Raw genomic sequence first — 13,132 nt, 5'->3', positions numbered from 1 at the left:
ATTAATTTATATGAAATTTACCATAAAATAATTTATGGATCATTTTTAACAATATACTAAATTGGTAAATTTTTCTTTTTTTTTATAAAAATAAATATATAGGAAAATGACAGTGCTGACGGTGGAGATGCGAATGAAATGCACGCGCTCGTAAAACGCGTGGAAAAGATTAGAAAATTGCCACCGCATGTGCCATGTATAATCATAATTTTTGGAAGACTTTTTTTTGCAAAAATTAATAGAAAAATAAACAGAAAAAAAAATGAGCGAAGGAGTTTGGTGGTTGAAATTGACTGAGGGATTGGTGGTAGATGTGACCCAAACCAACCTATTTTTCCCCATTTAGTTGGAGATTTATTTCTTTTTTTTTTTTTTTAATTCCCTTACAAATTTAGTTCTAACAATATTAAATAATTTTTAAATTTTTAATCTACATAAATATAATTTTTATGTAATTTTTTATTTATTAAATTAATTTTATGTACGTGAATAACCAAATATCTAGGGATTACAATATATTTTAAATAATATAAATTAATTACTTAAAAGAATAGACAAAAAAAACAAAAAAATCTTCCTAGGATGGTTTGTTATTCCAACCAAAGTATACCAAACCTTACCAACAAAAATCATAATGAAATAAAATATTAATAGTTAATATTTTATTTTTAGTTAAATTAATATTATTTATTCTATGCTTTTATTTAGGTTAATCATTTCAAAATACATTCCTTCCATTGTTAATAAATTAATATAATAAAAATAAATAATTTAAATACTTTACCAAAATTTTATAATTTTTTTAGCTTTTCGTCTTAAATTAAATAAATAAATAAAGTTGTTTACGAGTGTCTCGTTTCTTTTTCTTTTTAAATTTTTGTATTATCATTTATATTTTTAAATCCATAAATTTACGAAGGTCAAATATATTATTTATTTGAATTATTCTATTAATAATTTCATTTTCGGGCTCCCACCTACTCTTTTTTAAATTATAGAAAAAATTTAATTAAACGATTATATTATAAAAATATCAAATTTATATTTCCAAAAACACACAAAAACCAAACTTTGACTTTTTAATCTAAAAATTAAATTCTCTTTTTTCAATATATATATATATATATTTATTTATTTATTTATTAAAAAAAATTTGTAGCACGGATAAACAATATTCAGGTGCAAGTCAAATAAATTGTAAATTAGAACGGTCTATTTTATTCGAGGGCTCGAGGTTGTGGAGGAACCCATCTCGAACAAATAGAGAATTCTCGATTAAATCAGAAATGTAATGAACGAGGATTATTATGACTGGCTCCAATTATTAAAAATTTAAAAAGTATATAATATTTTTAAATTTGTTATTTTAAATAGAAAACATTAAATTAAAAAAGAAAATCCCACAAGAGCCTTGCCTTGTATGTAATCCGTATCTTATTAAAATAAATAAATAATTGATGCCTAATAGAACAAGTCTCCCATTGTTTTTCACATCCACATTTGGCGATCCCTTGTCATCCACCGCCGGCCTTCCTCTGTTTTTAAAACCTCCCCTGTCTTCTTCCTTTCACGCCCCAAAAATGGACCGCCTCATCGCCGTCGAGCCCTCCACCTTGATCCCAATTCCGATCGAACCCTCTCGGAAATGCTCCGCCGAGCTCACCCTCCGCAACGTCATGTACACCATGCCCGTCGCCTTCCGGCTGCAGCCTCTGATCAAATCCCGCTACACTTTCAAGCCTCAATCTGGAATCATCCCACCACTCGCTACATTAACGGTTGAGATTCTTTACCATCTCCCCCCAGGCTCTGATCTCCCCGATTCCTTTCCTTACTCCGACGACTCTTTCCTCCTCCACAGCGTCGTCGTCCCCGGTGCTGTTATCAGCTTTGACTCTGTTCCGTCCGACTGGTTCACTACCAGAAAGAAGCAGGTTTTTATTGACAGTGGGATTAAAGTCATGTTTGTGGGGTCGGCTGTGGTGACGAGGCTGGTGGCGGAGGGGGTTATGGATCAGATTAGAGATGTGTTGGAGCGGAGTGATCCTAGCTGGAGGGCGGTGGACGCGGTGGATGAACAGGGGAGGACTCTGCTTCACTTGGCGGTGGAGCAGGGGAGGGCGGATTTGGTGCAATTGTTGTTGGAGTTTAATCCGGATATGGGGGCAGTAGGGCGGTGTGGGATGACGGCGTTGGAGGCGGCGGCGGCGGCAGGGCAGGCGCTGATTGTGGAATTGTTGTTGGCGAGAAGGGCGAGTACAGAGCGGGGGGACGGGTCTGTGTTTGGGGCGGTGCATTTGGCGGCGGCGGGAGGGCATGTGGAAGTGTTGAGGCTGCTTTTGGTGAAAGGGGCTTTTGTCGATGCTTTGTCTAAGGACGGCGATACGGCGCTGCATCTCGCTGTTCAGGAGCGCCGCCGTGACTGTGCTCGACTGCTTCTCGCTAATGGAGCCAAGCCTGATGTTCGTAGTGCTGAACAAGGTGGACTTTCTCACAAAAAATAAATTAAAAACGAAGGGTAAAATTGTAATTTGAAAACGGAATGTTCGTTGTTTTGTTTACAACAGGAGATACGGCGCTGCACATGGCGGCGAGAATCGGCGACGAGCAAATCGTGAAGCTTTTAATTCAGAAGGGAGCCAACAAAGACATCCGAAATTGGGCCGGGAAGAGGCCATACGACGTCGCATTCGACCACTCCCACACTCGCCTCTTCGACGTCCTCCGCCTCGCCGACAAACTCGCCACCGCCGCACGCAAGGGCGACGTCCGGTCAATCCAGCTCCTCCTCGACAGCGGTGCCGCTCTCAACGGCCGCGACCAAAACGGTTGGACAGCGCTCCACAGGGCGGCCTTCAAGGGTCACACCGACGCCGCCAGAGCCCTAATCGACATCGGCATTGATATCCACGCCAAGGACGACGACGGCTACACCGCCCTCCACTGCGCCGTGGAGGCTGCCCAAGCCGACGCCGTTCAGCTCCTCGTCGAGAGAGGCGCTGACGTGGAGGCGCAGACTAATAAAGGGATGAGTTCAATGCAGATTGCTGAGTCACTGCAGTACCCAAGGATTATGAGGATTTTGATGAAGGGCGGCGCCGGCAGAGACAAGGAGGCGTCGCCGTCGCAAACGCCGTCGTGGGGGCTGACAAAGAAAAAGCAGCAGAGTAAGAGCAGAGGGAGAATAAGGAGTGTGCGGAGTACGGAGTTCGATAAGTCGGTGGCGTTGTCGGTAGTGTGAGAACATATATAGAGTGTTGTATGTGTATGTATGTATGTACGTATGGATGGATGTATGTATGTATGGATGGATGCATGCATGTACGGATGCATGTATAGTTTCCATCGCTTGTTGTTTGTTTTCAAATATCTATCATAATTCGAAATTTGTAATTAATTCAAGGATTATGTTCTTAATTTAAATTTTTAAATAGGTTATGTACCACCTATTAAACATTTTCATTTTTCAAATTTTTAGAATTTTTGGACACAATAAATAATATTTCATATATATATATATAGATATATTATATCAGAACACCGGTTGAAAGCCCTCAAAAGAGTCGTTCTAAATCCATCTCCCGACAGACACGCAACGACCCATTCTCACCGTGAGAGCAACAGTCTTACCTACAGCAAACAGGTTCAGGACTGAGACCCTCTGTCCAACCCTAATAGAACAATCTTTTCTTGAAGTTACAAATATATTTGATCGACTTCCTTTATCTACATTGTTCCGCACTTGGATATATATATATATTAAGGGTTTTAAAAAACAATTTCTTAAAATTTTTATTTTAAGTTAGAATAAAATAAATGAAAAAATATATAATTATATGGGAGGAAGGAATGATCCTAAAGAATAATCCTGAGTTTATAATAGAGAAATACTACAGACCATTAAAACTTATGCTCAAAGTGACAATATCATACATTATGGAAAGTTAGTTCATCGATAGGTTTTGGATCGCTATGAAATACTGATAATAAAGAATTGTAGACATCAATGTAACAATTAAATAAATTTTGTTTAGCTGATTTAATACTTTAGTTAGAGATTAAGAAGAAAAATTATAATTAACAATTAGTACACTTTTGGATCGAGATAATCGCACTCTGTTTTTCAGCAAATAGAACTCACTTTCCCCATTGTCAGAACAGAGACGGAATGATCGAGGAATTCGGAAATCAAGAAGAAGAAAGGAATCAACGAATATTAACTTCATTACAGTTTAATTATAGAGCATCGACATAAGGAAGCAAAATCGAGCAGTAGAGGTGAAATTAGGGCCAAACTAAATCAACACAAACCCTAGATTCCTTGAGAAACTCGTCCATTACCGTTTCATCGACGCAGATCCGACTCATATTGTTCTGGCACTTACTGGACAGCGACTTCGCGACTGCAGAAGCAGACGACGGCGGCGGCGGCGGAGGTGGAAGAGGAAGAGTAAGCCAGTAATCGGGATTGATGTTGTGGTGACGGACGAGTTCGGAGAGGAGAAGAACGAGAGACGCCATTGGAAGGGAGATTTGGAGATCTGAAGGAGGGAGGAAACTGGTTGGGATTAAATGAAGGTGAGGAAACGGGTGGGAGATTTATAAAGGAAATGGAACGGGTGGATGCCATTTTGGCGCCCACCGAATTTCATCCTTTGTTTTTTGTTTTTATTTCAATGGATTTAATATTATAATTAATGGCCGCCTCCCGGCTACCGCTGTTTAGTTTTCTCCGCCGGTATTTTTTTTTTCTTTAAAAGAAATAATAAAAACAATTGAATTCAGTATCGTCGGTTTCTCTCCTTTGCCCGCTTTACTTACGACGTCGTTTTACCTACTCTTCAACAAGAAATTTAATTATTTATTTAGGAGTATATATTATTTATGAAATATATATTAAATATTATATTTTAATATTCTTTTTTATTATTTATAATTTATAATATATTTTATTTTATTTTCAATATTTAATTAATTTATATTTTCTTTATAGACTGGTATTAATTACTTGCTTGTATCTTTATGAATATGAATGGAATGCATATCTTCGATTCCAATTCTATTTTTATTTCTCTTTTTTAACTCAATATAATTTATAAATTTATTTATAATTGTAGTAGTATAAATAATTCAATTAGTTTTAAAAAATTTAAATTTTTTAATAATTTATTAAATACAAAATTCAACATTAACAATTTAACAATATTGCCCAAGATCGTCCATCGAAAAAACAACATTTTTAACACGACAGCTTGAACTCCATATGGTAACATATTGACCAATGCATGTCATGAAGACAACATGTTGCATCGTATTAAAATAGTTATTTTTTACATTTTTTTTTTAATTTGACGACATAATAGATAAAATTAAAAAATTAAAGATTAATTATATATTTTTAAATGTTATAATTCAACGCAAATAAATTTAAAAAAAAAAAAAAAAAAAAAAAGGGGATAACACTTATATAATTGACGTTTGGAATTATTATTAGGAAACACTAATATTTTTTTTTCTTATTTAATTGAAACAAATCTATTGATTTTATTAGGCTTATAATAAAAGAGAAATGTCAAATTTGACCTCGTCGTATAGCTGGATAAATATATAATATAAAATATAAAAAATGGGGATAAAATGGGAAACTAGGGGCTGCCTTCAATTTATATTTATATTTCTGTTGTCTGTATTATTATCTCTTCACCTTTTTTTTAAAATTCAACATATACTCTCTTTTTTTTTTTAATTTATATATATTTTTTTCTAAAATTACAATAAATAGTACTGATTAATTTGTAAAGAAGTATTAATAATTATCCATATATATACACGTATTAGATTAAAAACACGTATCTCCAACGTGTTTATATCCTATTTCTTTAGAATTTGACGTGTTGATGTATCTGTATCGTGTCGTGTATGTGTCACGTGCTTGTGTTCATATTTCTTAGCTCACCAATTTTTATTACTTTTTCATTTTTCTTCGACCGTTCTCAATATCATATAAATATAAATATAAGGCTAAATTAACCCATAACAATACTTTTTCAAAAAATTTAATAATTCCTTTCAACTTAAAAAAAATCCTTTTAAATTAAAAAAAAAATTAAAAATTACCCTTTTAAATTTAAAAAAAAATGAAAGAGATTTTTTAAAGTCTAAGAGATTATATATTAATATTTTATTGAATATTTGATAAATTAGATGTCTATTAAATAAAATAAAAAATTCAGAAATTTATTTTAATTTAAAGATTTTACAAGTATCTATTATATTCAATTTGTTATTATACTTGTAAAATATTAAATTTGATTATTACATTTTAAGAAATTTAGAATTCTAAAATTTTGATGGAAAAAAATGATTTTAAATTACCACAAAAATTAGAGAAATAAAAGGAGTATTTTAAAATCATAGTAACCTTAAAAACAAAGAAACGGGGGTAGAAAAGTCAACGGGAACCATGTGATAGGTTTGTTTTCCAAAGTCAACTTGAATTTAATTTAATTTTAAAATTACATTGCAAATTGTAACATTAAAGAAATAGGTTGATAAATAATAATAAAAAAAGAACAATAATTGGTGGGTGTGGTTGACTTAGAAAATGATTAGTCAAACAAGATAAATGTGTCGTCCATAAATATGATACCCTTCATAGGCTAAAAGCTTGCAGCTTGAATCAACAACAATGTCAGGGATAATGACCAAGATCCAGGAAACGCTGCACCGCCGTCAGAAGCAGCCGCACGACGGAGAGGAGAAAGACGGCGGCGGGATTGTGGAGAGGATGAAGGAGAAGATCCATGGCTACAAGGAGAAGAAGCAAGAGAAGAGGAAGCAGAGGAAGGAGAAGAAGAAAAAGGAGGAAAAATATAAAGAAGAAGAAGAAGAAGGCAGCGGCCACAGCAGCGACAGCGACTCCGACTAGATGCTGTGGCGGCGGCGGCAATCCTCTATTGTTGGAAGTAGTGTTCATTTTATTTTATTTCAAAAATTAATGGACTAGTTCAATTTATCTATATAATTTAGTACTAAATATCATTAACATCACTTGTGTGTTTTTTTTCTCGTAATTTTGTAAAATAAAAGAATGAGAAGAGATGTTGCACAAACAGAATTGTACATTAAAAAAATGGATGGTGGTGGCAGTGGCGTCGGTGGCGATGGTGGATCAGTCGCTGTCGCTACCGCTGCCGCTGCTGCTGTGGCCACCGTGGTGGTGGTGGTCGTCGCCATCCTTTTTCTTGTCTTTCTTCTTCTTCTTCTTCTTGTCGGCTTTGTCGTGGTGATGATGATCTCCATGGATCTTGTCCTTGATCTTGTGGACCAGGCCTACCTTGTGCTCGCCTTTGTGCGCGTGTTGGTGATGCTCGCCTTTGTGCACGTCTTTATGATGCTCGCCTTTGTGCGCGTGTTGGTGATGCTCGCCCTTGTACGCGTCTTTATGATGATGCTCGCCTTTGTGCGCCTCATGATGATGCTCGCCGATGTGGAGCTTCTCTCCGATTTTCTCGATGAATCCCGACATCTTGGATCCGAGTTGTAGCTGTTTGAGAATTAGGCAAGGAAGGAACCCAATTTATAAATACTCAAACCCTATTTCTAACCATAATAGTTTTGTGTGGAAACCCAAACCATTGATAAATTTAGGATAGTTTGTTTAAAACGGATAATCGTGCACGTAATAGGTGACCGAGTTCGGTCATGTCCACGTAATCATGTCTATGTACGTGGGTCAACCCCACATCACGTGCTACGTGTCATAATCGTATTTTTATGATAGTGGGATAGTAATCGTGCGGTAATTATTCTGATTAGTAAATGAATCAGGCATGTGAAGGTTATAATTCGTGAACCATTTGGACTGAGTTGAATCCTACCCTCGGTATTGATTTCACGTCCACCGGATTTTTTAAATAAATAATTACATAACAACAAAAAAAATAAAAATAAAAATAAAAATAAACAGAAAAAAAGTTGTTTCCACGTATTTATATTTCATCCACTCATATCTTGCCACGTCGGATAAGATCCGTTGCCGACATTACTTGATTGTTTTTTAGTACAGATCTCCGCTATTGCCGACATTTAAGGATGGTCGGCAAAGAAATGCCACGTGTCAATATTTTTGTCGTGTAGCTGAAATCTGCCACTTGGGTTTCTCACACTTCAACTAGCTTTAGTTTATGAGAAAATTAACTTATAATATTCATTATTTTAAAGTATTATATTATTTTTTATAATCTTATAACAACATCGAGCAATAAGGATGGGTGTCTTATCTTGATAAGATATTTGATACGACCAGCAATGTAATAAAAATAAACTCTAAACCGTTTACAAATGAGCCAATTGAAAAGATAAATGTTTCAATAATAAATATGGGACACCATCGTAATCGTGAATGAGCTAAAAATTTATGTGACGGTTAAATTTTATCGTCAATCCAATAAATTTAATATTTTGAAAACATTGACCAAATAGAGAGTCAATAATATATTATCACAAGAGTTAGGACGATCATAGCTCCTTTAAAGTGCTGATTTTGAAATTTGAATGATGAGACACTTCTATTTTATTGACTCGAGAGGGACTCGGTTTATAATCGAACTAGAAGTGTGTCGGTGACAATGGGCTTTTGAATTTCCGACATCGGCCCATTTGAACTTTGCTTGCTTTTAAATCCTTTCAAAGGGGAAAAAAGGCAAAACTTTTGACCTCCTTTTTTGGTTAACTTTTTCTAAATTACTTTTATGCCCACTCATTTAGAGGAGATTTGAGTCACTTCTCATCAAAAGCTAGTATTCCCATCAGGGCTATTTTGGGAAAAGAACCAAGTTTTCATTAAGGTACTATTGCTCGAAATGAGAATCATTGCCGTCGAGTTTATATCGAAAATCATAGAATTTGGTTGTCTAGACATCATTCATCTTCTAAACTCGAGTATATCATAAATGAGATCTTTAGGTTAGCTTCATCACTTAATAGACGATGGACCGAGGACTAGTTTAGGTCAACTACGTCGGAATTCATCGAATCTATTTGTCTAGATATCATTCGCCATCTAACCCGAAAAAATGAAAAATCTCACTGACGTTCTATTACGAAGTAGGTCTGTAGGTCAGCATCATTGCTATCGTTACAGACAACGACCAAGACTTGTTCTGAAGTTTCGTAAACGGGAATGCCTCGATTCTCGTGCAACCTTCCCAACACCCTTTTGTTAAAATTAAATGAGTGATGAGATCTTCCAATCTGTTGCTTGGTTGGCAAGTCTTATAAAAATTAGCTGTGTTCTTCAAGAATATTTAATGTAATGTCATAGGGGCTAAACAACAAATTCATGAAAGTTGAGGGACCAAATATAAATATTTTACAAAATTTCATAAACAAATAGATACTAAACTATGTACCAAATTTCTGCAAAGCTTTCAGACATTTATGAACAGCTTTTAACACAGTCAGTCAAAGAAACAACAACAACGACAAAAATAAACTCTATAAAAGCGAGTAAAAGCTTCCATTTTTTGCTTCCAAGATGTTTGGAGCTTCCAATGTCGTCCACATGGGACTCCTAGAAGCCTCGCTCGGATTATCGACTCGTAATGTCTTAGGAATCACGATGCATTTCTCTGGCTTCTCTTCCTCGGTTAAGCTATCTGCATCTCTCGAATGCTTTCCGAGAGTAGGCGACGAGGATGTTTGGCACCTGCTGATGGTGGCTGGAGATGTTTGAGATGCACAGACATCGGATGAACCGGTGGTCCATACGGGCGTACAACCCCAATATGAAGCTGGTACGAATTGTAACGGGAGGCTCGGACCGCAAAAGCCTGGAACTGCTAGCATTGTTGCAGGGAGCCATTGAACTGGATTGGGGTGACTGCTGGTAGTATCTGAACTCTGTGCCATTGCTGATGGGATTACGCCATTCCCGCCCTGATTCAATGGAAAAACCAATTGTGGTACGGGGTAACAATGAACCGTATTCGATCCAGCGATCTCGGTACTAGAATTAGGCAATTCGTTTCGACGAATACTAGTCGTTGTCATGGAAGAACCGCACGAGGACGGTTCTTCAGGACTGTCTCCACAGCCAATCTCAATGGATCTCTTTTGATCTCCAAGACTAAGCACTGTCTCCATTGATTCACAAAGTGGTGCTGCTTCAGATCCAAATTTCAGGACAGTACCATTACCAGTAGACTCAACACCCGACGTTTCCAACCGGGTTGTCGCCGCAACTCCCTCAGACGACACTATGATCTGTCGGTATTGAGACGCCAACTGCTTGTTTCTTCGTCGTCCTGCACCGATAGGAACGTTTCTCATCGTCCCACCAGCAGTCCAATATCTTTGACAGTTCTTACAGAAATGCCTAGGTTGATTGACATTGTAATTGTTGAAGTAACAAAACTTAGTTTCCAAACTATTACATCTAGGACAAGGAATGATCTTGTCTGGTTTCTTAAAAGCTCGTTCTTGATCTGTGCCATTACCATCCATCTGTTCCTCTTTCGAAGCTCGGTGTTCTTCGTTATCCCCTACCAAAACCGACGACCTCTCGGACCGACATGAGTCCTCTGCACCCAGGACAGACTGCTCAGCTTGTTTCCAATTATTGCAAGCATCCTGCAAAAGATATAGAACAAAATTGACACTCGAAACAGTCGAAAACACATAGGGAAGAACACGATCGACAAGAAATGCATCAGATTCCTAGTTGATAACCCTTTCCAAATAAGGAAATACTATATCCATTCAAGTAATCAATCATTATTGAACTTTTTCAGCAGCTCCAAACGTTCAAGAAAGAACTTCAGTTAACCCTCAATGAATTCCACATTCTAATATGGCTGAAACAGAACGAACCCAAATGGGAAAAAGTCAACCAAGTTCGCTAGAACATTACATGAATAAACCTAAACAAGAAAACATGTTATTCATCTCCATCACAATGAAAAGAACAGCTGAAACGAGACAACAACAAAAGGGACAGGGACAGGGACAAGGACAGGGGCAGGGGCAGGGGCAGGGACAGCTCGGTCGGGCTAACAATGGAAGAAGAACAATATGAATAAGACAGTGCAATCAATCGTCCATTTCAACAATCTCGCATGACCCACAAGAACACAACACGAGATAATCAGATTAAACCCAGAAATCAAAAAACCCATCAAAACTGAAGGGGAACCCAAGAAGGGGAAACAAAAATAGGTACCCGATTGACGCGAGGGGCGGCGGAAATCTGGGATTCCTTCAAAGGGATGGTCCGACCGAAGAGTTTAATGGCGAGATCCTTGAAATGTGGGGCGGCGGCGACATCATCAGTGGTAGAACTCGTCATTTTGGTGTCGTTTTTAAGGAAAATTTGGTGGGTTTTGAGAATGGGAAGGTTTGGAGGTGAAATCCATTCAAATATAGAAGAAGAAGAAGAACCAGAAGCTTTTCCTCTCTCTCTCTCCTTCTCTCTCTCTGAAATCAAAGAGGAGAGAGAGGAGAGGAGAGGGAGGGAATTGGAAAGGGAAAAAAGGGAACAAAAAAAGAAAGCCCTTCAAAAGTTTGAGCTAAAAGCTTCAAAGCACAAAGAACGTGAGGCATCAAAGTACCCATTTTTTCCTAAATTTCTCCCCTTTTTTCACTTTTCAAAATGTCTCTCTTTTCCTTTTTCCTTTTTCCTTTTTCTTTTTCTTTTTTCCTTTTTCCTTTTTAAATCTTTATTTTTTTTTTTAAAAAAAATGCAAATTTTATTAATGGGACAATTTTTCTTTTTCTTTTTTCTCTATTAATTTAATAACCCAATAATAATTCCTCCAACATCAATTATTTTAAATTCATAAATCATTTTTTTTTATTAATTTTTGTTATTTAATATAATAATTTACACCCAAAAAAAAAAAAACATTTAGTGTAATTTTGATGAAATAATAAATTAAATGAATATATTCGATTTCCCGAGTTGCTTATTTGTTACGAATTACTTTTTAAATAAAGGGTTTCTTTTGACTAAATAAAGCGTTATTTACACTTTTTTATTATTGTTTACATTTTTCATCCTTTAAACATGTATTTTGAGATTAATTAATTTTTATTTTTAAGTTATAATCTTAATCAAATTTTAATATTTTCAGAAAATTAATATTTTTTTAAAAAGAGGGTTGCAATAAGGAAATTGATAGTAAATATATTTTTTAAAAAATAAAGAATATAAAGTATAAATTAAATATTATAAAATGGAAATGAATAATGAGAATAAGATGCTTGATCTATTATTATGGAGGAATCAACGTTGAAATTGCTAATTACACTTGCTTTTTTAATTTTTTTTTCTACCATTTATTATATTATTATTTTACGAACATAATTTATAATTTATTAAGTTACTTATAATAATACGAACCGACGTGAGAGGAATGAAATGCAATGTCTAATAATTCGATGAGCTAATCCAACTCGACTCGAAAGTAACGAGTTGGGTTGAGTCGTGAACATTATTCGAGTAATTCGGGTGATTACTTTAACATAATTCAACTTAACTTGTATACGCTTTTACCAATTTGACTCAGATGCTCGAGTCCAATCGTAAATTGTGGGATAATAGAGTTTTATTTTATTATTTTTAAATAAAACATTAAAAAAAATTATAATAAATACATAAAGTTTTAATAATTGAATTGTATTTGGATTCAATATAATTTAAATACGAAATTTTTTATATGAAAAATGAAAAAGAATAATAATAATAATAATAATAAAAGATGGTAAGCGTGTGGGTCCACACGTGTAAAAAGTGAAAAGTGATGCCTATTTCTGCGTGGATCGCTTTCTACGCCGCCTTTAATGCCTTTTCTGTTGTTTTTTTTTTCTCTTTATATTATTATTTATTTATATATAACTTTATTAAATCCTTTACTTGTCACATGATTAATCCAAATTTATTTCTCACTAATCATATTATTAATGAGATATTTATTTTATTAATAATTTTTAAAATTTTTATTAAAATAATTTTTTTCGACCAATGTTATTTTCTTATGCATGTATTTATGTTTTCGTGTTTGTGAGCATAGAATGATATGAGACTAGCTATCATTATCAGTGGGGTGGAAAGACCAACCCCATCAAGTTCGAG

The 13,132-nt window shown here is 35.3% G+C and overlaps 3 protein-coding genes across 3 annotated transcripts; 1 reads left to right on the top strand and 2 right to left on the bottom strand.

The window, feature by feature from the left end:
* The first annotated feature begins 1,443 nt into the window (after nt 1-1,443).
* LOC111441474 (putative ankyrin repeat protein RF_0381) lies at nt 1,444-3,449 on the top strand. Its single transcript, XM_023078489.1, has 2 exons — nt 1,444-2,481; nt 2,568-3,449. Exons 1-2 carry the CDS (start codon nt 1,458-1,460, stop codon nt 3,239-3,241), a joined length of 1,698 nt encoding a protein of 565 aa, XP_022934257.1. The 5' UTR covers nt 1,444-1,457; the 3' UTR covers nt 3,242-3,449.
* Nucleotides 3,450-6,874: 3,425 nt separating this feature from the next.
* LOC111442213 (protein SRC1-like) lies at nt 6,875-7,784 on the bottom strand. The gene has a single exon (XM_023079507.1). The coding sequence runs from the start codon at nt 7,526-7,528 to the stop codon at nt 7,172-7,174; it is 357 nt and encodes a 118-aa protein (XP_022935275.1). The 5' UTR covers nt 7,529-7,784; the 3' UTR covers nt 6,875-7,171.
* Nucleotides 7,785-9,329: 1,545 nt separating this feature from the next.
* LOC111442269 (cyclic dof factor 1-like) lies at nt 9,330-11,497 on the bottom strand. Its single transcript, XM_023079591.1, has 2 exons — nt 11,222-11,497; nt 9,330-10,632 (listed from the first exon to the last, which is right to left on the bottom strand). Exons 1-2 carry the CDS (start codon nt 11,345-11,347, stop codon nt 9,499-9,501), a joined length of 1,260 nt encoding a protein of 419 aa, XP_022935359.1. The 5' UTR covers nt 11,348-11,497; the 3' UTR covers nt 9,330-9,498.
* Between the last annotated feature and the right edge of the window lie 1,635 nt (nt 11,498-13,132).

The sequence above is a fragment of the Cucurbita moschata genome, unplaced genomic scaffold (assembly GCF_002738365.1).
Source record: "Cucurbita moschata cultivar Rifu unplaced genomic scaffold, Cmos_1.0 Cmo_Scf00004, whole genome shotgun sequence".
NCBI lineage: Eukaryota > Viridiplantae > Streptophyta > Magnoliopsida > Cucurbitales > Cucurbitaceae > Cucurbita > Cucurbita moschata.
This window is presented reverse-complemented; position numbering and strand designations above follow the sequence as displayed.